General features: G+C 47.0%; 1 protein-coding gene across 1 annotated transcript; it reads left to right on the top strand.

The window, feature by feature from the left end:
* syt3 (synaptotagmin III) lies at positions 1-22,377 on the top strand. Its single transcript, XM_078083994.1, has 13 exons — positions 1-385; positions 4,757-4,986; positions 6,271-6,693; positions 10,106-10,501; positions 11,540-11,648; positions 12,014-12,190; positions 15,090-15,216; positions 16,655-16,873; positions 18,925-19,045; positions 20,341-20,512; positions 21,092-21,221; positions 21,505-21,598; positions 21,968-22,377. Exons 3-12 carry the CDS (start codon positions 6,543-6,545, stop codon positions 21,592-21,594), a joined length of 1,692 nt encoding a protein of 563 aa, XP_077940120.1. The 5' UTR covers positions 1-385; positions 4,757-4,986; positions 6,271-6,542; the 3' UTR covers positions 21,595-21,598; positions 21,968-22,377.
* Positions 22,378-23,805: the final 1,428 nt, after the last annotated feature.

The raw sequence follows: 23,805 nt of genomic DNA, 5'->3' as shown, positions 1-23,805 counted from the left end.
GGGAGCGAGGGAGAGAGAGAGAGAGAGGGGGAGAGAGGGAGGGGGTCGGGAAATAGAGAGAAGGAAAAGGCTCAAGGAGGAGGAGGGGGGGGGTAATAAGAGAAGAACACGGGAAACGGGAAGGAAGAGACGTCGAATCGTTCATTCCTCTCTTCCACCGTGCCATCGCTTTTTTTTTTTGCTCGGCGCGTCTCCGGGAGGAGAGACGAGAGGAGGAGGGAGGAGGGAGGAGGGAGGGGGGGGGGAGGTGGGAGGTGGGGGGGAAGCGGCACAGCCGAGCAGGGCGGAATGCCCCTTTACAAGCGACGCATCTGACTAAAAGAGCGGAGACGCTCGTAAATCCCACGTCGGACACAGAGACACGGCGGCTCCTGCAGCGCGAAAGGTAGGAGCGTTTTCCCCTTTGGTCACCACCGGAACCGGCCTCGGAACCGGCCTCGCTGTGGGTCTGTGATGTGCACGGAATGTACGTTCATACCTGCTTTCATCCAGCAGCATGTGTCTGTTTGCCATTCATATTGAATGCATGTTATGTGTGCATCAGCCAAGCTCTTCATCACTGCATTCTGCATTGGCAGGTATATATATGTATTTATATATATATATGTATATATCAAAGGCTTTGAACATGTAGACGTGGTGAGACAATTTGACAGTCATTGTCTCACCAGCCCCGTGCAGCATATACAGCATACACCAGCATCACTGTGTCAATGGCAGCTGTCCTCGCAGATGAAGATGGTTTAACTTTGGATAAAAGACGAACGGACAGCGGGGGTGCGCGCACGAGCACGCGGAAAACACACACCGAAGACAGGTTGACGCGCGTATCCCCCCCACCTCCCCTCCTCCCCCTCCCCCTCCCACTAAAGGGACAGCTGCTGTGATGATGTTTATGCAAATGGTCAAACACACAACAACCACCGGGACACACACTGAGTCACCGACTCGGTTGGTAAGAAATGAAGTGAGGACGGCCTGCTCCGTGTGTGTGTGTGTGTGTGTGTGTGTGCGTGTGTGTGATTACGCCCCCTATCTGTAAACGGGTCCCTCTGCAGCTCCACCGGCTGTGCAAGAGACAGGAAGAGCAGGACCAATATCCCAGGGTTCTTGGCTGGTCACTTGCTCTCTTATTTCCTGCCCCACGCTATTTACTACTCAGACGCTTGCAGCTCCAGCACGCCCCGAGCGCCGGAAAAGTGGGAACAGCGAACCTGATACTTGATACGCGAGAATGTGGCACAGAAATCGGCGGAGACGGGATCAAACGTGGACCGCCGTTTGACTGCATTTTTATGGAGATAAACAGTACACAGAGCGGAGCGGATATCGAGGCCTCTCTCCCACCTCATGTTACTCATTTGCTGAAAGGGTGTCGAGGAGCTATTATAGGAACAACCTCAAAGCGGAGGCTCGGCAAAGCCATTACGTCTAGTGTACAGACATTAATATCCTCACGCTCAATCGTGTCCGTCTCTGTGCCGGCGAAACACAGCAGCGCCACACTGGAGTAACCAAAAAGATGTGTTGTATCGGTTTACCGCTGTGCATCAATCCGTCACGGCCGAGGAAGCAGAAAGGAGCGATGATAGCATTGTCTCAGGCAGACATTACTGTGGCCTCGAAAGGCAGTGATGCGAGACAAAAAGGGAGGATATTCTAGCATTCGGTGGAGAGAGGTCGCGACCTCTATGAATCAGGGATAGCGCTGACAGATCACGGATGATCTGAGGGTACACGGATTGATTCGAGGTGTTAACCAACATGATACGGCCCAGCAGGGTACGGCAGAGCAGGCAGCATCAAAGTCTGGAACAACAGGAGTCTGTGGAGCATAACAGCCTGGAAAAGACACGGTATTTAGGAAAAAATACTGTGCCATGCAAAAAATGTGTGCAAAGTGCAAGTGTGGAGTTTGCTTTAACACGACGTTAAAACAAAGAGATACCGATAATGAAAGCAAAGGATGAGAGTTTCAGTGAAAGATGACTTCCGGGTTAAAAAAACAACAGACAGAGAGAGTGGCAGCAGATAGGAAGACTTGCCCAATGAGCTCCAACTGAAACATCCCATTAGGGATAACCGACGGATTAGTCTCAATTGTCAACACAACCATTGTGTTCTCATACAAAAACAGCTCTGACTGTTCTCGGCTCAATTTTGCAATTATGAAGGTGTTCTTTTTTTTCCCCCCCCGAAAATAATAAAATGTGAAACGGTCATTTTTATTAGTAAGAGACTTTTATCAAACAAATAACGATAGGCTCGTAATGACCTGCATGACTGTAAGGTGAATGCTAAAGTGTAATTTTGGGGAATCTCCAGGTACTGCTACTGTCTCACTGAGACTAATGATGTTAATGGAGCTGCCTCTATGCTGGAAAAGCTTAAATCACAGCATATTCCTGTTTCACATGTTTAATTAAATTCAAATACACACAGATTTTGACTTGAAAATAAAACCCTGACGGATGAAATGGGGCCGCAATAGATCGCGGGTTTATAGTGATCATCCGAATGACTTCTGCTTCGTATTCAGGCGACAGCAGTGTTTCGCTTCGCCTTATCACTGTAATTCCCAAACCCAGCTGAGGTGTTTGATTCATCCCTCAGAGACAGATCGCACGCACCGGCTCCAGTTGATCCGTGTCACCAAAGAACCGGGCCCCTGCGTTTTATCAAATTCACGTTTGTCCACCTCAAGGATTATTTTAGTTGTTGTTTGTTTGTTTTCTTTTTTAAGAAAATAAATGGAATCGCGGAAAAAAATTGGAAATCCAACACAACCACGGAAAAAAAGGAACGCGCAAGATGTGAGGTCGATGTTCAACAGGAAATGGTAAAACTGCGTGGACTTCATCCTCACATTTGGGATGTGCTTCCGTACCTTCCATTGTTTTGCGGTTGTTGAATTTTTCTTTCTCGGCTGCCTGTGAACCGGAGGGCGGCTCCATATCTTCCCTTCCAGTGCAAAAACAGGAATGACCCCTTCATCATAAACGCATACAGATATAAATGGCTGCCACATGCCTGTGAGCTAGATGGAGGATCAAAAAGAAACGTTTAGCTGATGCTCTCTTATCTGTAGTGATTAACAGCGCCGGCCGGCCAGAGGCCAAGTGTCTAGCTCAAGGATACCTGTGCAGGGTCGAACTCGCAGCCTCTGAATTACTCTTGAATTTGGATTTATATCCGTCGAGGCAGACGGGGGCGTTCGCTCCTATCATTCCGGGGTCCAACCGGCCTCTTCTTCCCCCGCGGGACCCATCGTGTCATCTAACTGGCCGGCTTATCCCGCGATCGAGCGCTGACCTCCCCGCGTTCGCCTCCTTCTATCGGTTGTCAGTGGGACATTATCTGCGTGTGCTGATTAGGCTGTGACCTTGCACGCCGTCCCGTCTCCTTCGCCCGATCGGACGGTGACCTCATTGGTCCACTGGTCTGCGTTGGGGGGGTGTTTTTTTTCGGAGTATTGACGCCGTGTGAGTGGAATGATTCCTCGAGATGTTTCTGAAGCATGTATACGTCAGCAGCCGGGCCGCCGTAGAACGTTTTGCCCGTTTTGTGGTTTGCGAACCCGAAAACCGACCGTTGTTGCTGTGTCACCCCTTTTCTGCCCTTCTCTGCGCCTGTTTTTTCTCCTCCCTCGTTATCTGTCTCGCCACCAATTTAACGGCGGTATCTCTCGCGTCCCTCCCCCTCCGCCTCCCGCTTCCTCCGTCCTGCCACACAGTCGTTCTCTCGCTGTCTGTCCGTCTCCTCCATTTCTCCCTCCCGATGCTGTCACTGGCGTTTGTGGCAGGCGGTTTTGTGCCAGAGAACCGTTCCTCAGATTGAGACATCATGGGTTTCAAAGTCAATCAGGCAGGTTTACTATCTTGATGCGGGGGGGGGGTTGAAGGGCGAGCTGGTGGAGGACTTAAGGCCTTGATGGCTTTTGGATTAGCTAATTTCTGATTCATTTGTGGAACCGGCTGAGGGGCGATGGACAGATACATGCGCTCTTCCTAATCTGTGTTCTTTAGACTGACACACTGTCCCAGTGTGACAGTCAACCTGTCGAACGAGACGCAGGAGCTCAGGGCAAAAAAAAAAGAGAGGGAAAGAGAAAGCTCTGAAGGGAGCGGAAGCGTTTCTTGTTTTGGAACACGCTCAGAGGGAATTATATCTTTTCCTAATGATTGATTGGCGGGAGGAAGATGGACACACGGGGAACGCTTTGCTACGGAGACGCTTGAAAGATTGACGCTGACGTCTCACAGACCGACGCGCATCAGATGATCAGAATAGTCCTTCCACTGTGCGACCAGCGCCTCCCTCCAGAAACCGCTCCACTGCTTCACAAGGACAAAACAGCTGACCTCTTCCCAAAAACTTAGGGTTTATTTTCCAACCAAACTACAACTTGGACGAGATTCGTGTCTAAATGTTGAGTGTCCAGGGATTTGCAACAAATCCGCACTATTAGGCACAACCTTGCAGACAGTGTCCTCAGCCCGGGTCCCTGGGAGAAGCTGAGAGTTTTGGTATTGACCTGCTTTTATTGAGACAGAATGAGTTCAGAAATAAAGACAGTATGCTAAAGAAGGCTGGTAGTGGTGGCTGAAAGGACGAGGAGCACACACAGTGAGACCTAATGCATCTACAGCTCCTTCTCAGGGGGAGTTCTTCTGAACTGTGAGGGGCTTTGCAGTTTATTTGTCTCCATCTGGTTGTGTCTGGCCACACTGGCTGATTGACTCTCTTTGTGTTTCAGGGGATGTTGGAGACCTTCGAAAGGGTCCACACAAAGCCGACAGTGGGTTCGAATATGGCACTGATGTATCGGAGGGACCAGGGAAACGGATGTGTTTGACCGACTCCAGTTGGAACGTTGGGGAAATAACCTCCTGGTGCACTACTGTGCATAAGAAAATTGAAAAAGAGAAGTTTACACTTACACAAATTCAACATGGCCTTTGACCTCAAAAGTCAAATTCAGTGAAGGTAAGAAAAAACATCGCCTGTCCTCGTCCTCTGGCTGTATTTTCATTTTTGCTGCTTGTTTTTGGTCATTGACCTCTTATGAAAACGTAGAGATCGCTGAAAGCAAAATAAATTTCACACAGCGATAAAAAATAAAGAAATATTGCAAAGAAAACGTTACATTTGAAAATAAAAGAGGAGCCGCTACTCGCTCTCCCTCACTCTCACTCAGTGTTTGTAGTTCTTTCCCGTATTTGTGTTTTAGCGACTCCACACAAGACACCTCATAATTATCTAAATTACTCTGTAATTACAGTAAAGAGTGTTTTGCTTCGAAAAACTAGGGGAAGTTTCAGCATTATTGGCAAATTGGTCAGTTTTAGACACTAAAATGATTGTGTGTCCCTGAGATGTCATTGACAGTAAGGCTCCTTTCAATTACTGTCAGCCTGCACCACGTCGAGTGAGTGAGCGTATGGAATTATTCAAGGAAGAGAAAATGACAAATTAGACTTTAACTACAAAGTGTGTCCATGTATACACAATTTCAATACTGCACGACGTTGTAAACGTTTACCTAACCCTTTAATACTTTATTATTACCATACGGCTAGGCTAAAGTACATCAGCTAACTGGTATTACAGTGATTTTATGTTCCCAGAGGACTTCTGTAGATGGAGGTCCTTTACAATGGAGGTAAATGGAAATGAATGAGGCCCTCAAGTCATTGAAAATGTGATCTTTAAAAATGCACCAGTAATAGGCGCTTGTAAATTAGGACAATCCACACGTTGCCCTTTCAACTGTTTCTTTTATCGAAAAGACATTTCTACAAAACATCTACAAATTCATGCTGAGGTGGGAGGCATGTAAACGTTTTCCAACTGGTCAGAAAAAAATAAACCCATACCAACAATACGTTTCTTTCTCTGTTTTATCAGCAAAGAGGCTAATCTAAAACAGATAAGCTTCGTGTGGAAAAACGCAATGTCACTCATTGCGTTTTTCGTGACCTTTTAATAAAACCGTTGCCAATGTCCGGCTTAATCACTTAGTTCTCCTGGCAACAAGATGCAAGTCTCTCACTTCTTACACAACGCCAGTTGTTGCCAGTAACACACTCATAGTGTGTATGCTTAAGTGATATTATGAAGCAGTGCAGCCAATGATCCATCAGGAACACGTAGATGGTTTTGGCGTCGGTGCTCTCACTGAATCGCTAAGGTGACCAACCTGCCAGAGAGATGATTTTACACTTTTCTTTCCTCACTTTGCTCTCACTCCTCTCCCTTTATCTCCTCCAGGCAAAGCGAGCGGGGTGGGTGCCGCTCAGTCATACACGGGCCCTACGATCTGCTCCGTGTGAACCCCCCCCCGACCAAGGCGCCCCGCAGAGCCCCTCGTGTTCCCCCTCCCCCCACCCGAACCCCCTCTTTCTCAATTCACGCCTTGCGAGAGGTGGACGAGCAGAAACTTCCCACCTCAGCGCCGGTCCGACGGGTGAGGACGGGTGAGGGCGGCCGGGGCTGCGCTGTCATTGGCTGGCTGCCGGTGAGAGTGCGATGCGGATTGGAGTATGTCGGGGGACTGGGATGAAGACCTGTGTAAGAAGGCGCTGGCGCTGGTGGAGGAGCTGTGTTTCAACTCCCCGAGAGGCTACAGCCAGAGTGCACGCTGCCAGGAGTTCAGCTACCTGCTGAGAGGTCGCATCGGACAGCTGGACACAGGTAACTGACACGGGTTCGTCGGCCATCTTTTTTAGGCTCTGGTGTTTAGCATCCGCGTGCTAGCATCGATCCCCAATCGTTACATGGTGGCCAAATGATTGAATGTTGAATGATGGGTCCAACAACTTTCAGTACACACACTTGAACAGCCTTTGTTTATATCATTAGATCCTAATAGATCAACATCAGAATGCAGAATACGCCACTGCATCTGCCTATAAACTCATTATATCCAAACCACGTATTCTACTTCATGAAGGAGCAAACTGTGAACTTAATAGACACCTTTCAAGCCCACAGGGGGTCCTTGACACTTAAAAGATTTGGGGAATTGCTTTGAGGAACTGATCCCCCACTCAAAAGGAATTCTATTATAATGACCTCCAGAGATAATTTTTATTAACACATTTTGGTGAGAATCAGGCTTTTACACCAAAAACAAAAACATACACTTTTTAGTTGTTTTATGCCTTGTCATTTAAACCGTAAAAATACAGATAAGGTATTATCTTTCAAAATCTTGAGCTGGATTTTTTTTGTCGTTATCGCTGATTCTGTTTTGGATTTTACGGTCCAAGGATCTTCCTTTCACAAAACCGGGCAGGCGCATCACGTGCAGCGGAGGGTATTGTCTGCATTGAGTATTGCGCGTGGGTTCTCGGCGGAGCATTCGGACGTGCAATGCGCCGTTACGCAGATTAGCGCGGATATCTGCGGCTCATTGTAGATTAACCAGGATTGGCTGCGCGTCCCCTCCGGAGACTCGGCCTTCTCCGTGAAGAGAAATGTCACGCCGTCAGTTTTAGGCTTTACGCCCCACGTTTGCTTACCAGCTGTGATTTCTACGTCGCTCGCTGACGGAAGTCTCCGAACCCTCGGAGGAATGGCGACGGCCGAAGGCTGTCAGCGAATGGCTTGCGTAAGCAGCCGAGATGTGTTTGATGTGGAGCAATGCGCGACTCCCGGTGGGCTTGCATCAGTCCCTGATTGACGGGAAGGGGCGGCCCCTCTTCGCGGTGCACTTCAGAGGCCTTCAGAGTGCCGATGGATCTTCGGCGGGATCCGTGCTCGTGAAGGTGGAGCGACTGCCCAAGAGAAAGACAAGTGGAGGAGAGTGCTTTGGCCCGGACAGTCCCCGAGCAGGTCGGATCGCAGCTGTGTTTTATCAGCTCACCCCGATCTGCCAACCACACACAAACTCCTTTTTCGACTCCTTGCTTTGTGTTTCCCCGTCCAGATCCAGATCAAAACCTTACCTTTCTCATCCGTAAACCCTTTACCTCTTTCCTAGGTTTTGCTCAAAATCCTTCCCTTTACCATTGCCTCTTAGGGTAGTTCTACTCTTGCACACATGGATTGGTAGTTGCATCGACATTATCAACCCTCCTCCCCTTCCCCCGACCTCCTCTGAGGAAACAAAAGACGGGGAATGAACCCAGTCAGCTTATATGTCTGTTTTACATGTGAACCAATCTGTTTTCAGCCCTTTCGTGTCCTACCAGGCCGTTCTGTGGTTTGGATCGTTTTTCATTTCACTCCAGTCTCCTCCATCAACACTTCACCCTACATTCCTCAGCCCCCGTTCCTCTCCTCTTCCTCTATCTTCATCTTCGCGGTCTCTCTCCTCCTCTTTTCTTTGCCGTCCCATCCGTTGTTCCTCACTGCCTCCCGCTCTTGTTCAGCGCCTCGAAAAGATATATGTCCCCCCCCCCCCCCCCCCCCTCCCACGGCTCAGCGGCCCCCCAATCATATCTTCGTCCTGATTAATGACATACACAGGCCGATGAATAATTCACCGAAGACGGAGCAAGCAGGAAGGAGCAGCGAAGAGGTGGGGGGTTGGAGAGAAGGTGACGAACAGAGAGACAGTCGCCGAGGAGAGAGGAGGCAGACAGCGCAGGGAAGGAAATGACAGCTAGGAACGAGGAGTATTTTGAGTGGATTATATGGAGGAGCTGGTGAAAGAGAAAGAGGTTTGGAGTGGATCTCGCGTTCGACGCCTGTCCGTCAGTGTGTTGAAGAGACAACATTTAACAGTGCTGATTGCACCGAGGTAATGATCGCCCTGCCCGCAGAGAGGGGGGGAAGCATTGTTAATGGCCGGCCCTCATCTGGACAGCGCTCGGGACGGCGAGATGGCGAGAGGCTTGGCTCGTGAAATCTGCACACTGAATCATAAATAGTCCTCACGGTCTACTTACGATCTATGAATAACCATGTTCAGGGATGTGGGCCTATGGTTCACGTGGGCTCTGATTGGTCCTTCCGTCAAGATAGCGTTCACACTCATGAACTGCTATTTATAAAATCCCTCAGAGGAAGTATTATAAGGTATTTACAAATGTGCTTTCTAAATCCGTGAAAACCTGTATCATCGTCTCTGACAGTTGTGCGTTTATAAACCATAACAGGAAACTACAAAAGTAGTGATGCCTCTGAAGCTCGCGTTGACTGTGATTTCTGCTCACGGAGACGACTGCTGGAGCGGTCCAGCTGTCTGGTGCTGAAATTGCGCTTTTCTGATATTCTGTAGAGTTTTTCAGTCGGATGAGTCATACTCCACTCACCCCACACACATTCTCTACAGCCCCATACCCCCCCCCCCCATCCTCCCCCCCAGACCTCCAATCCCATCCTCCCCATGAAAACGTTCCTCCAGCGATCACAGATTAAAAAGCTTATAACCACGAGGAAATGCGGGATGACATTAGACGCAATTCTTTTTTTCTCAATTGTTTCCGCCTCGCCCCCTCCAGCCGCTGCATCACGTGTGCACCCATTTTAAGGAGAATTTGAATGGGGGACGTGAGCTTTATGGTTGCATCAGTACACGCCTACAGCTGGTTCCTCCTCCTTCACTGTGATTGTTTTAGCTGTTATCATGATGATTGTGTGTGTGGATTGTTGTCGGCTTGCTGTTGATATTTTCGGCGGCATACCTGTATCTACGATGGGAGACCGTTTTTTGTCGTACCTGCATTTCCTGTTCTTTGTGCTAATTTACATCATATTCTGCCTAAATCTGCGTGGCGAGTGACTTTGTGGCGACTCAGAATTGAAAACACTCCTTTGATGGCGTCCTTTCTGGCTTACTTCACTGCCATTGGTTTAAAGAGCAGGTTTTTAGAAGAGAGCCTGTCCCGCTGTGGTTTGCCAAACTAAATGGGGGACGTTGTCTCAATATGAGGGGCGTGAGACTAGGGATGCAAATGCAGTGTGGTCTCAATGGGCCTCAGTTCGCCCTCACTGCTCGTTGGTGTTGTTAAAATCACCAAATTGTTTCTTTCTTTGCAAACACACACTTTGTAATGATGAAGTTGAGGCTTCTTTTCGTCTGTTTGAATTGTCTTTTTCACCTCCTTTTTTTTCTCTTCTCGTCCCTCCCCTCCACGGTTCCCCTGGTCCTCTTCAGAGATCTCTGTCAGTCTGCTGTCGGTCATTGTGACATTCTGCGGCATTGTCCTCCTCTCCGTCTCCCTTTTCGTCTCCTGGAAGCTCTGCTGGCTGCCATGGAGGGACAACGAGGGCGGCGGCCTGAGCCTGACCTCGGGGCTGCTGCCTGGAAGCGCCGGCGTGGGAAGCCTCGGGGGCACCGGGGGCTCCTCACTCCTACCGCCCCTGCTGCAGAGGAAGGAGGGACACTCCTCGTCCTCGCTCTACCCCTCGCTGGGACAGCAGGGACAGCACCATCCCCATTTCTCCGACCTGGTGGGGTTGGAGAGGGGGGAGGTGGGAGGCGTGGTCGGGGGGCCACAGGAGTCCCAGGAGCCGTCCTACCTGGACATGGACTCCTACCCCAACAATGCTGGTGAGAGAAATGAGCACGTCCACTGAAATTAGACACCAACGCGAGGCTGACTGAGAGCAATGACTGGGTCAATAACTTCAGATTTTAATACACGCACATGGTACTGAATATAATACTGAAACTTTACCTGCATATGCTAAAAATAATGAGTCTGGGCTGCAGCAGTGTGATGAATACCGGCCATTTTTGTATAAATAGCTTTTCCTCCCATTGTGTGCTATACTAGAGGGATATTACTTGTTCCCGTTACAGGCCTAATCTCCTGTTCGCACAGGATTCTGTGACTTTAAGATGAAGTTTCAATTATATCCGTATTCAAAACAGCACAGTGCGCAGCGGCATATCTGTCTTCTAAATTATTCATTGCTAATGTGCTCACACACAGTTAGAAATTTGCCACATTTTGACATTTTGATTTTGAATATCACTCTTATATTCACTTCTCTTTTAGCTCTGTTTAATATGGCTAATAACCGTTTCCATATCCAAATTCATTTAAGTTACATTCGCCAGCATTTCTCACTGTTTTATGATGTTTTAATAACCAAACAGTTCCAATTGAATTAATTGCCAGCGGCAGACTTCACAAAGATACACAAAACGCATTGATCCGCCCAGCGTTAAGATATCTTTCCCTGAAAGTATGCGAGGGGGAAGTGGTTGGAATTGTCCTGTTCATCACAATAACCTAAGAAGAGAATGTATTTTCACAAATAACTTCAAACTGCAGGTTTTTATTCTGACTGTAGGAAATGGTGCATGTAGTTGATCCCCGTTGACAGCCAAAGGTTTATGGCATTTCTTTCACATGTTTGAGTTGTTTGCCTGTCATGCTGGCTCGTGTTCTGCTGTTCTAAACATGTCTACTTATTCCTTCCCTTTTGTCACTGCAAAATCAATGCAGAACAATCAATACGATCAATGATGCCGACAGGCATCGAAGTCATTGAAAGGCATTGATCCGAGCCGTCGAAACCAGCACGCCCACATAAATTCTAACAAAAGAGGCGTGTTATTTACTGGGGATTGTGTTGTCAGGAACCCTGAAGCTGAGTCAGACGTCTCCAGATGTCCCTAACTCAGAGGTTGGAGCCCAGCCCCATAAAGACCTGCCCAACGCTCATTCCCAGCAGCAGGTCACCTCCCGGTCAGTATTGTTATTTCTATTAAAACATTAAAAGGACGGCTTCACTTTGTGAGCACACAGATGAAGGCCGTGCTGGTTGTACGCTGTTGACTTTAATCTTGCTTGCCTTTAAATGAAGGCTTCCGAGGTCTCATCTTGGATTTTTTTTTTATATTAAGTTTCTTTTCTTTCACCTGCTTTCAGCGTTTTTTCCAAAGCGCAGCTGCATTTCATTTTATAAAACCAGGAGAGACGCACAAAGAACCCTCCACATCTTTTAAGAGATAATAACTCGTGTTTTTACAACATTAGCATCGTAATAATGTCTGCGCGCGCTGCCCTCTTCGCTTCATATTCACCGACTGACCTCTAACGTGTCCGCGCAGGCCCAAGCCCATGACTCACCAGCTCTCCAGTCCTGACTTCCACGGCGAGGAGAAGGAGCAGGTGACCAGCATCGGGCAGATCAAACCGGAGCTTTACCGGCCCAAGGGCGACCAGGGCGAAGGCAAACAGGGCGACAACTGCGGCAAGATCAGCTTCCTGCTGCGCTACGCCTTCAAGTGAGTCCGCGCTGAGCGGAGCCCCCCGTTTGGCTCCCGCAGCAAACACACGGGCGTTTTGTCTTTTTAGGTTGGTACGCGTGATATCGTGTGAATGAACACGGGACATTCAGGGAGGAAACGGCTGTTTTGTGAAACCAAAAGCCAGCTTTGACTTATTTTACTGTATTGTCATTTAAAGGACTGTGCAAGGACTGCACACTGATCGCTAGTGCTGCGAGACGTAAGTAGGGGAATACAAGTCACGCAAGCCGCTATGTGAGTATTGGTTGAGAGACCAAGCACAGCTAAAAATGATATTTTACAGCAATCCGGTTATTTGAGTCTGGACTAAAGTGGTGCACCTGCCAGCCAACACGTACATCCGTGCTCACTAAAACGGCTCAAAGCATTAAATGAATAAATACTTTCTGTGCATTCTGTGGACGCTTGTCATAAAAGTGCACATTGGAGAACCTGTCACATATGGTACGGACGTTGTATAAGTGGAACCACCATCGTTGATGTTATTAAACGCAAAGACGGTTTGCTGCTTCTTTGGAAAACGTACTTACTAAAACTAGGAAAACTAATTTGAGGTATAAATGGGGAAATCATCCGCCAACGTTGAAAATTGTGGGATTCAAGCACGGCAATGGGTAACGAGAGATGTTGTATATCAATCGTTTGCACGCCGTGAGTCCGGGTGCTTCGTCTGCGGCTCAGCTGGCAGTCCCCCATTTCTGCCAGTCCCTCGAAAAAACAGTACAACAGGCCAAAGTGCTGATGGTCAGAAAAGAGCACGAGCTGGTGGCGGTTTCACTCATGCATTATAAATGGTGAGGCACTTTAAACAGCAGCCCCTGTCAAAGCATAATAACCCCAGACTGTGTGGGCTGTGTGTGCGTTACAGATCCAGAGAATTAGCAAGAGAGGTGTTTTTTATTAAGGACAGAGGTGTTTTTTTATTAAGCCTTCCATCCCGTTGATAAAGTCACAAGATGATTCGTGTTGGACCGCGGTCGCCTTTCACTGCACTCGAGGGGGGTATTTTTAGTGAGAGGAGTGCAAAAGCAGGTGTGACTGAGGGGTGAAGAAGGCAGGTGGGAGCATGTATGCAGGTACGCGTGGAGGTGTGTTAACACCGAAGCCCTGGTGAGATTTGTATGTTAATGCGGGACACCCAGATGTTGGGGCGTAGCAGTCGGAACAACAGTGTCAATCTCCCGCGGATCCTCTGGGAAAGCCGTTTCTATTGACAATCCCATTAAAAGCTGACACACTTCCTCCGTGGGAGTAACAGCTAGCTTCCGGGCTTTGTCGTCCAGGAATAAGGCCGTGAATTTCCCTCTTTCCCTGAGTTGTAATAAAAATACATTCCCCGTGCGCTGCCTGGTGGGTTGAGTGAAAAGCTCGATTCGGGTTCAAAGTACATCTCGTTTGGTTATAAGACACGTGAGGGCAGGAAAAATCTAGAAAAATGGAGGAAAATGTATTTTTTATATTGACATAATCTGTGTACAAATGAGCTACACTGCTTTATCACAGCGACCACCAGCACGTCTCAAAGTCGAATCAAAGACTGTAGAGACATTTTTAAATCAGTCGCGGTTCTTGTTGTTAAAACGTTTATCTGGCTGAGATCTAATGATGTGATTTCGCCCAGCAACTCGCCCCGTATCTCATCTCCCTTCAACTGATGTGACTACACAGTGGGCGCGTTCATCCCATGGCCTTAATCGGATGTTAATCAGACGTAGACACGTGTCCGGAATGGATGCGTCGTAAACATGCGTGTCTCATTGGTGATTGGTACACACGGAGGATGTTAGAACTTCCAAGGTCACTGTTTCTGTCTGTTTTCTGTCCGACGCGCTGGTTAACATGGGGGGGGGGGGGGGGGGGGGGTCCAATGAGGTCTGATCAAAGGCCTCCGAGCCGTCTTCTTCTTCTGTTAATTAAACACGTGATTAACGGTGCGTGATTAGCAGCATTGGCACGGGTGCTGTGTGCGCTCGCGCGATTGTTAATCGGTGCATATTTGTGTGTCATGCAAATTAGCGAGTCGGTATCTATTTTTAGAGAAAAGATAAAATAACAATTGAAACTTCTCAAATCCAACCTTTTTCTTCTTTTGCCAAATATATAATATGATGATGATGATATATTTGCATTTACAATGACTTTGCAAATCGCTCAAGAAACAAATGGATTAACTGGCAACAGCTTTGATGAGTTGTTTGAGTTTTAAAAATACAAATCAGTCCGTTGGTCCCAGCTTTTCACATTTTCTCTTTTTTATACTAAAGTTATCAGATTAACTTTGGTGTTCGGACCGTTTTATATCTTACCAGCCATACTAATATAGTATTTTACATTTCTGGTAATAAGCAATACCAAATTCAACAATTGTCAGTTGTGGCTGCATCCCAATTTGTTTTTGAATATTTTGGAAATATTTGGAGAAAGTTACATATTGAAAGCTGACGACACTTAGTGGCTTAGTGGAGGGTCACTATCGTTCTGCCGTGGGTCGGGTTTTGGTGTGCACGCTGCTCTGCATACATGTATGGTCCCAACTTAAAAGAATAAAGGCTTTTGCGTTATGAGCCAGACATTGGCTGCACATCCGTGCTCACATTTAACACCGCTAACAGTGCAACAGCGATACGGCTGCGGGGATGAAACACAAGAAGCCGCACATGCTATTTCGGTTGCTCCGAGCCTCAGAGACACGGAACCTCCCACACCAGTAAGTGAGTAAAACGCCTGCAGGTGTGTGTTTGTGTGTGATGGTTTATCCTGTCTGGGCCTCATCGATTATTTGTGTAAATCTGTGCGATCGCTGCGATTTTACGCCTTTCTTATGAGCATGTGAAAGTCTAATGGAGTTTGGTTATTTTGTGTGTGTGTGTGTCAGTACGGAGCAACTGGTGGTGAAGATCCTGAAAGCTCTGGACCTGCCGGCGAAGGATGCCAATGGTTTCTCTGACCCATACGTGAAGATCTACCTACTGCCAGACAGGAAGAAGAAGTACCAGACCAAGGTGACTCCCACGACGTTTGTTTGCATCTCGATTTCACTAATGTCGTTTAATCTGGGGCATTATTTATTCAATATCGTGTGCTGCAGACGATCACAGGGCCCCGCTAATCTACTCCCGTGTGTTATTCTGGTGTTTGAGGACGGTAGATTCGATATTTGAGGACATTTCGGGACGTTCTGTACCGGGAAATGTTCTCTCGGCCTTCAGAAAATCCTCCTCTGTAATTTATTCCATCAAGATTTACGACCTCGGAAGCCTTGTGAGTTGTAGATCTCGGTTTTAAATCCCTAAATATCCCCGGTGTTTCTCTTGCAGCGTTTGACAAAAATACAAAGCTTTCGGTGACAATGAAGCTGTAACAGTTTGAAGTGTGTCTCCTCTGGTCTCCCCCCCCCTTTGTGCGACTGTCTCCTGTAGATCACAAAAGGCCCTTCAGCCATTGTAAAGGGTGGATGCTCCGCTCATTTGCATAATACTCCTCCCCTTTTGTTTGGAGCGTAGATGATTCCTTCATTTCAGTCGCATGGAATTTTCATCCCTCTCATATTTTGTCACGCTTTTTATTCGACTAATTCAAAAAGGGGGAACAGACATTACCTGATTCATGTTGGAGCTTTTGTGTTTCCGGTTTGCAAAGGCACATTGTCTCCATCAACCGCGTGTTTAATCCAAAGCTAACAAGTCATCATCAAGTGCTAATAAGCCGGAGTGACAGAGCCACTCGCGCAGTGACAAAAGTTAGAATTGGAAAATTGAGTGCGTGTCACATTTTAATTATCACCAGCTCATTGCATGACAGCCTTTCTATCAAATGCTTTCATAGCAAATAAATCCCACCAGTTAATCAACAAATAGGGAGAAAAAAAATAAAAATAAGAAGTGCCGTCTGGAAAGTGTTAAAACTTGATGAGTGGGAAATGAATTGTCAGACGGCGATTTCAGATTTAAAATGATAGAGGTGACGGATGAAAAAGTCAAAATACCAGATTGGAATAAAAGCAGTTACTAATAGTAAACATTTTAATGAAAGAAAGCCTGTGAGTTTTACCTTTCAACATACTTTTATGTTGTTTTTTTTAATTATAGGAGGCTTCACTGCTTTCCTCCTCTCGCTGAGGAACACGGTTCGACGGCGTGGTAGAGGTCAATTATGTTCCTCAAGGTCAAATCAAAGCCTTCCACAATATTCAAGATCTTATTTTTTTTTTACAAATGTCAAAGACTGTAATGGAAATAAATAAATACCTGAAATTGAAAGAGATTTATTCCACAGCAGCAAGAGCATGTTAGCAACCTTTCCACTGTATTTATACAGCAGGGTTTTGTTTTTTTCCTTCCTTGTTCCTTTACTAATTCCCCTGTGCCAATCGGCGCCGTGGACTGAATACTGAGTGCAGTTTGTTGTATTTAAAGTACGCGTCGCTGAACTCTCCCTCAGGTCCACAGGAAGACCTTGAACCCCGTGTTCAACGAGACGTTCCAGTTCGGCGTGCCGCTGAACGAGCTACATTCCAGGAAGCTGCACTTCTCCGTGTACGACTTCGACCGCTTCTCCCGACACGACCTGATCGGCCAGGTGGTGGTGGACAACCTGCTGGACTTCAGCGAGGGCAGCGGAGACAAACCCGTGTGGAGGGACATCGTGGAGGGCACGGCGGTAGGGACAAAAGGGGGGCCGTGGAAACTGTCGGGAAAGGAAATCACGTTCTTTTGAAGGAGGATTAGATTAGATGGAATTTGGAGCGGCCTCGTGGCGATATTAAATTATGTTCGTGAGCAGCGGAGAATAAAATAGAATCAGGGACTGAGCTTATCAAACATGAAACGAGTGACACTTTCAATGCTAGATTTCAAATAGAAGTTCCTGCATTGATCGTCAAAAACCAATCGAGTTACTGTTGATGAAATAGAACATTTTAATGGAAAATAAAGATTTATAAAGTTCGTTTGGCAGATGGTAGATATTAACACAATGGATTTTTGTGCACACATGGGATACATAGAATACAAAAACCTGATTATTAAATAACACAAATATGTGGATATGCTAATGTTGAACAAATTGGTAAAACTTCTTCTCATTTAACAGATGGTCAGATTATAAATTATATTAAATTCTCAGATACAGTGTATATACGACGACAGACACACATACTGTGTTGACCCCAAATTAAAAAAACAACCAAATGAATAACTTCAACTATCAAAAACACTTAAACACTAATCAATACTCTGTAGAAAAATATTTGTGTGAGATAGAAAAAGAAGTTCAGATGCGTTCCAGTGACCAAAGAAATCATAACTATCAAGGTTTCGTTTTGGTTAAATCCTGCGCACAAGATCTCATTTGCTTCAATCTACTTAAATCCTTCCCACTACTTTGGTTCACTTGTGTGCAAAGAAGTATACCGATTGAGACAGCACAACAGAGCCGCCCTTGAGAATTGGATTCAAGTCCGGCGATAACCCTGAAGTTTTCCAGGGCTTTCCAATTCATTAAGTCAATAATATCCCCGAAGTCAGCATATTTCTAACCATATAATCCACAAGCTCCTCGTAAATTGCAAAGTAAGAGCATCTATCCACAGCAGGGGACGCGCGCATTAAGCAGGTGGCGGCTGCAAAGGATGAATTTGTTTCGCACACTGACCAAATTATGTAGTTATATAATTAGTGGCCACAGAATAATCCAAAAAGTCGTGGGATGGGTTTAATTAAATGCAATCATTCTAAGTAAGTCGTGATGTTGATTTGTTTGTCTCTCCTTACGCCCACTGCCGGGCTCAGTAGAAATAAGACTTACCATGTGAATCCAGATAGATGCCAATGCCACCCATTCATAACTAATTACATCTTCAAGATGAAGTATCTCGTGGTGATTAAGTCTTCTGTTTCTTACAGCAGTCAAATTAGTATGGACTCTACTCTCACATCACTCCGAGGAGCACGCGCAGTACTCCCCGAGGATCAAATAGGAGAAATAGTACATGTGTACTTGAGACTGGAAGTGGTCTGCAGTATAGATTCGTTCGGTGTCTGGTAATGCAAAAGCACCGCTCACATAGACAGATTACTGGAAACGCCGGCCACATCTTTTCATCCTGCAGTGCCCGAGCACATTTATATGAAATATTCATAGAACGCCATTTGTAAATGAGACCAGGCAGCGTCTTGAGTTGTTTTGGCATGGATATTGTATTAGTTTAATCAGTTTAAAGCATCAACCTCTGAGCACATTTCAATGTTTTACCCATAGAAGTAATGATTGCTGAGGTTTGAAGCCACTGAGGGAGTCATCTCGTCACAGTGTGAGCCGAATACTTACCATGTCGTTACTGTGGTGCCACGGACACCACAGGCAGCGAGAAGATCAGCAATGGGGGAGAGGGGGGGGATCGTCACCTCTACTTAACACTCTCCTCCACTCGAGGACATCGACAGATTGGCATATGATTAATTTACGGTGATGGTCGGCACTCGTACGCATTAGGATGCTCCACACATGCAACTCCCTCTCTGACCTCGAAGCGCCAAAACCCGGTGAAGGACACCTGACTGTTTCTGATGTGTGCGTGATCACAGAGTCCTGGCTCCATTTCTGATCCCCTGTCTGTCTGTGTGTGTGTGTCTGTCTGTGTGTCTGTGTGTGTGTGTGTGTGTGTCTGTGTGTGTGTGTGTGTGTGTGTCTGTGTGCGTGGGGACCTCCAGGAGAAGGCGGATCTCGGGGAGCTTAATTTCTCGCTGTGTTACCTGCCCACTGCAGGACGACTTACTGCTACAGTCATCAAGGCCACCAACCTCAAAGCCATGGACCTGACTGGCTTCTCAGGTAGAGGACACACACACACACACACACACACACACACGCACGCACATCTCACATGGAGCCGCTGCGAGACCTCCGGCGAGCAATCGGAAAAAGCTGTGAAGCTATTAAAAGGAGATGACAGAGAACAGCTGTCTACCGGTGATGCATGTGGATTCCTGGACTTTATTTCACGTTTATGTCTTAGTCGGATCGGCCCGACAGGCAGAAGGTGCATTTTTCATATGTAAACATAACAAGTAAACAAGGGGTCCCTTTTTTTGAGAAAAATAAATAAATAATGTACATGCTATTAAGCACCAAATAAAGAAGCAGAGGTTTCTCCACCTAGAACAAAATCACCAGACCAGAATGCAATGCGGCTGCAGGACACAGTATGTTGTGTTCTGACGGAGGAACGCGCCCGTCTCTTGTTGTAAAAGCAACAACAAGAGAAAAAAGGCTCTACAGAAAGAGCGTTTTCAGAACACAATAAATCCCTGGCTGAAATGAATTAACGAAGTGCATCGAGGAACGACACATTGATTGCTTCTTGTTTGGAATTCAGAAGTTAGATTTATCCTTCAACACATGCAAGTGGAGTCATGCATAATGAATGTACTACCCAAAGCAATAAAGTTTATTACTTACAAACACAACAACCTGTGCAAATGTGTCCCGATGTGTTCTGTTGCGATGGAAGTCAGCTGCAGGTGCAGCACCAATTAAGTCTGCTGTGAATAGACAGAAAAACAGAATAGAAAAAAAACAGTTTTACCCGTGAGGCCGATGCTAATGTTGAATTAACGAAGGTTTTATAAAGGGTTTGATCCTTTGGCTACCCTATACTTCGAGACATGATGGCAACGGCAATGCCCTCTCAGATTAAATGAGATCTCAAATGATAATGACGGCGTAATTATTGCCACAGTGATCCCCGGATAATTGCTTTGCCTTAAAGATGCTTTAAAAAGCAGCTTAAAATGGAGAAGTGTGCGTGTGTGTGTTTCCCCCTGATGCTGCCACCGAGCGCCACGTGTTGAACGGGCGAAGTGATTCAACTTGTGCTGCTTTTCTCCCTTTGTGTTCCTAATCCAGCTTTTCCAAGGTGACTTGATTTTCATGCCTTTTATGTGCTACAGACGCAGATACCTGTGAGCGCAATACTTAGCAGCGTTTGAGTCTCCGCTCATCTTCTTCTCTCTGCTTCCTCTCCCTCGCTTTCTTCTTCGCATCTTCTCATCACCTTTCCATCTCCCTTCCTCTCTCTTTTTTTCCCGCACCTCTCTAATCCATCACCCCTCCCGTCTCTCCTCCAGACCCGTACGTCAAGGCCTCTTTGATCTGCGACGGGCGAAGGCTAAAAAAGAGGAAGACCTCTATTAAGAAGAACACGCTGAACCCCACGTACAACGAGGCGCTGGTGTTTGACATTCCCAACGAAAACATAGAAAGCGTATCCATCATCATCGCCGTGATGGACTACGACTGGTGAGCATGCCGATGTGTCGCTGTGTTGAGATGACGAAGGCTAAGCTCATCGGTACTGCTGTTTTTGCTCCCGCTTTTGGGGTTTCACCATGAGTCAGACTCCTGGTGGACGCTCCCTGTGTTGCACAGACAAACCCGCCTCATGAATAAGCATGATTTATGCTAATTGTGGCGGCAGAAAGTGTAACCCTGCCAGTGTTTGTCTGTCTGACGCTTTCAGCGACACTTGGCTGGTTGATTGTGTTTGTGTGCGGATCGTACCGCCTCCCCATTATGCAGTCGGCCCTCCATTTGGCATCTCCATAGGCGTGTGCCTTTGTGAGTGTGCGGCGCTCGCGCCTGCTTCCCCGCTGACATCAAGCTCTGTGAGCTGCTATTCAACATCGTTCCTCGGCAGCTTTTCCTGGTACTCGGAGGTGCTAAATGAGACTAGTGTCTGTTTCTTACCCTGTCTCCCTCTCTCTCTCTCTCCCTCTCTCTCCCCATGCTTTATTCCTACCCTGCTTCCTCGGTCTCTCTGCCTGCTTCTTTCGCTCTCGGTCTCTCGTCTCCTTGCTCTCATCCCTCGCCGGCCGCCAGCATCGGTCATAACGAGGTTATAGGGATGTGTCGGGTGGGCAGCGAAGCCGACGGTCCAGGGAGGGAGCACTGGACGGCCATGCTGGCGAATCCACGCAAACCAATAGAGCACTGGCATCAACTTGTGGAGGTAATGAGCACAGGACTGTGTGTGTGTGTGTGTGTGTGTGTGTGTATTCATAGGTCTCCTCCACCTACTGTTACTTTCAATTATTTAGTTTGTTCTGGGCCTGACAACTAAAACAATTTTTTTGTAGTAACTGTTGCGCCTGGTAAAATATCCATCAAAATATCTTATACCACTTGATATGTTCATCAGGTAGTTGGGAGGTACCGTTTGCTTGTTTTTAGACAATGCATTTGGATTTATTCGCTAAGTAAAACAACAACCTGTATTCCGTATTTCCCTGCAGGAAAAAGCAATTGGTACGTTCGTGTCGAAGACGGCTACAGCATCCTCCCCGAAGCCGAACATCGTGGTGGACAGTCCTCACTCCGATTAAAGCTGTGAGCCTCTCCTTGTTTCGATTACACACAGTATATATATATATATATATATATATATATATATATATATATATATATTTTCACACATACTGCACAGGCCTCGCGTGTATTACATCCACACACTGTGCAGCAGAAACTCTCTAGTCAGATTTATATTGGGAGCCTTTTAAGGCACGACCCATGTGATAAGTGGAGGAGCTTTAAAGCAGAAGCATCTGTCTAATCTTGATGTCACGGGTTATGTAATGCATCCCCCCCGCCCCCCCCCCCCCCACACACTTACATTACTGCATAGTGTTTATATATTCTCTCGCCTCACGCTGTCTCTCTTGCTTAATCTGCCTCTCCTTCCTTATCCCCTTTCCTCAGGTCATTATCATCTCTCCAGCTCCAGACTTTCCTTTTTCTTTCCTGTCATCTGTGAATAATTCTCTCCATCAAAGAAAGAGGGACGCGGAGACGCGGCTTGTGCTCAAGTGCTCGTGCTGTTTCGCTCCTGCTAATGAATCCCGTCCTGCGCAGAACAAACAGTATCCACCACGAGCTACGCGACAAACACACGGTGCGGCAGGACTGATCCGCAACTGTAAATTTGGGATCCAGGCAAGGCGGCCGACACACACACACACACACACACACACACACACACACACACACACACACACACACACACACACACACAGAGTTTACAGTATGTGCGTAGTTGATGTGTGCTTCAGGTTAGCGTAGTGTTTCATCTAGGAGGCACGTGATCTGACGGAAAAAAAAGAAAAAAGAAAGCCATCCCAGAATGGCCATTCCAACCCGGACCAAAGGTTCATGCCCGTGTACAGACTATAAAAGAAGAAAATCACTATGTCGATATTTTTCTTTGCAACGTTGGTGTACAGCATCGGCCGCACTGTGTGGGAACACGGCTCACGCGGTTCCTAGCGGGACAAGGACATTTTTGGACGCCTTCTCCAGGCTCCGCATCCCCTTGTTTCAGACTTAAGCGCCACGTGGGTTTTATTGATGTCAGAGGAGCCAAAAAAAACGAGGACAGCCTCATCGTTTTAAGCATGTTACGCAACCTCGCAGTGTGTACCTCCTCCTCGTGCTTTCCGTCACCATTATCACGACGTGCACATTTCCCATCAGCATTTTTGCGTTGTTGTTTGCTGTGGTACGACACACACACACACACACACACATCCATCAGCCGGAGTGGATTCATTACATTTCTACGGCCCACTGAGGATGCGACGCTGTGACCGCTTGACGCTTTCTGGCCGGACCGGCAGACGTTTCCCACTGAAGGACTGCGCAGGTTGAGCGGATCCCGCCTGTCGGATCGGACCAGCGTCTCGCCACAGGATGTATCCCACGGGGAAGGACTTCACCACTGTTTTGTTTTTCTATCATCGCAGGACTGTTTTTTTTCTTTTCTCTCCTCGATGAGGTCATCGTCCGGCTTCAACTAAAAAAAAAAAAAAAAAGATTTATCTTCAAGTCCACTTCTTGTCCCCGACAAGACTTTAGAGGGACACACGTGTCCGTATTGCTTTTATTAGTGTGTTTCCGTGTTTGGTGGGCGTGTTTGTTTTGTATTTGTGTGCGCCTGTGTGTGTATGCCCGTGTGTCACTGTGACCTCGTGTGTCTGTGTGTGTGTGTGTGTGTGTGTGTGTGTGACACGTTTCTGTGCTCACTCGCGGCCTCGTCCCCTTTCTGTCTTTGCCTCCCTCGCTCCCCAAATCCCGGCATCCACGGACACAGAAACCCTTGTCTCGCAGCCAAATGTGTCTACTGTCCCGTGTCTTTACAAGGAGCCATTGTACGTGTGTGCGTGTGTGTGTGCGTGTGTGTGTGTGTACTATAGGTGCCTCATTGCACTAGGTTGGGAAACGCTGTCTTCCATGGACATTAGTTGGTATTGTCTACGTGGTAATCAGAAATCAGCTGCCAATCATTCGACCCTCTTCTCCTCTCTGACCCTTTGCCTGATGTAAGTAACTGTGTTGATCGTGTACTTCTTTCAGTAATTTGTGTACTGTGTGTCTGAAAGAAACAAAAAAAAAAAAAAAGATGGCACAGCGATGGAAAATTGGAATTGTTGGGGGCGTGTTGACGTGAAGGAATAATTTGTCGCGGCCTGCAGATAACGACGAATTTAGACGCCTCTTAAAGCAGAAGACAGAAAGGAGGAGGCGTTTGTGAGAAAAAGAGC

This window comes from Gasterosteus aculeatus, chromosome 11, assembly GCF_964276395.1.
Source record: "Gasterosteus aculeatus chromosome 11, fGasAcu3.hap1.1, whole genome shotgun sequence".
Taxonomy (NCBI): domain Eukaryota; kingdom Metazoa; phylum Chordata; class Actinopteri; order Perciformes; family Gasterosteidae; genus Gasterosteus; species Gasterosteus aculeatus.
The sequence above is the reverse complement of the archived record's forward strand: the minus strand, read 5'-3'. Positions and strand labels throughout refer to the sequence as shown.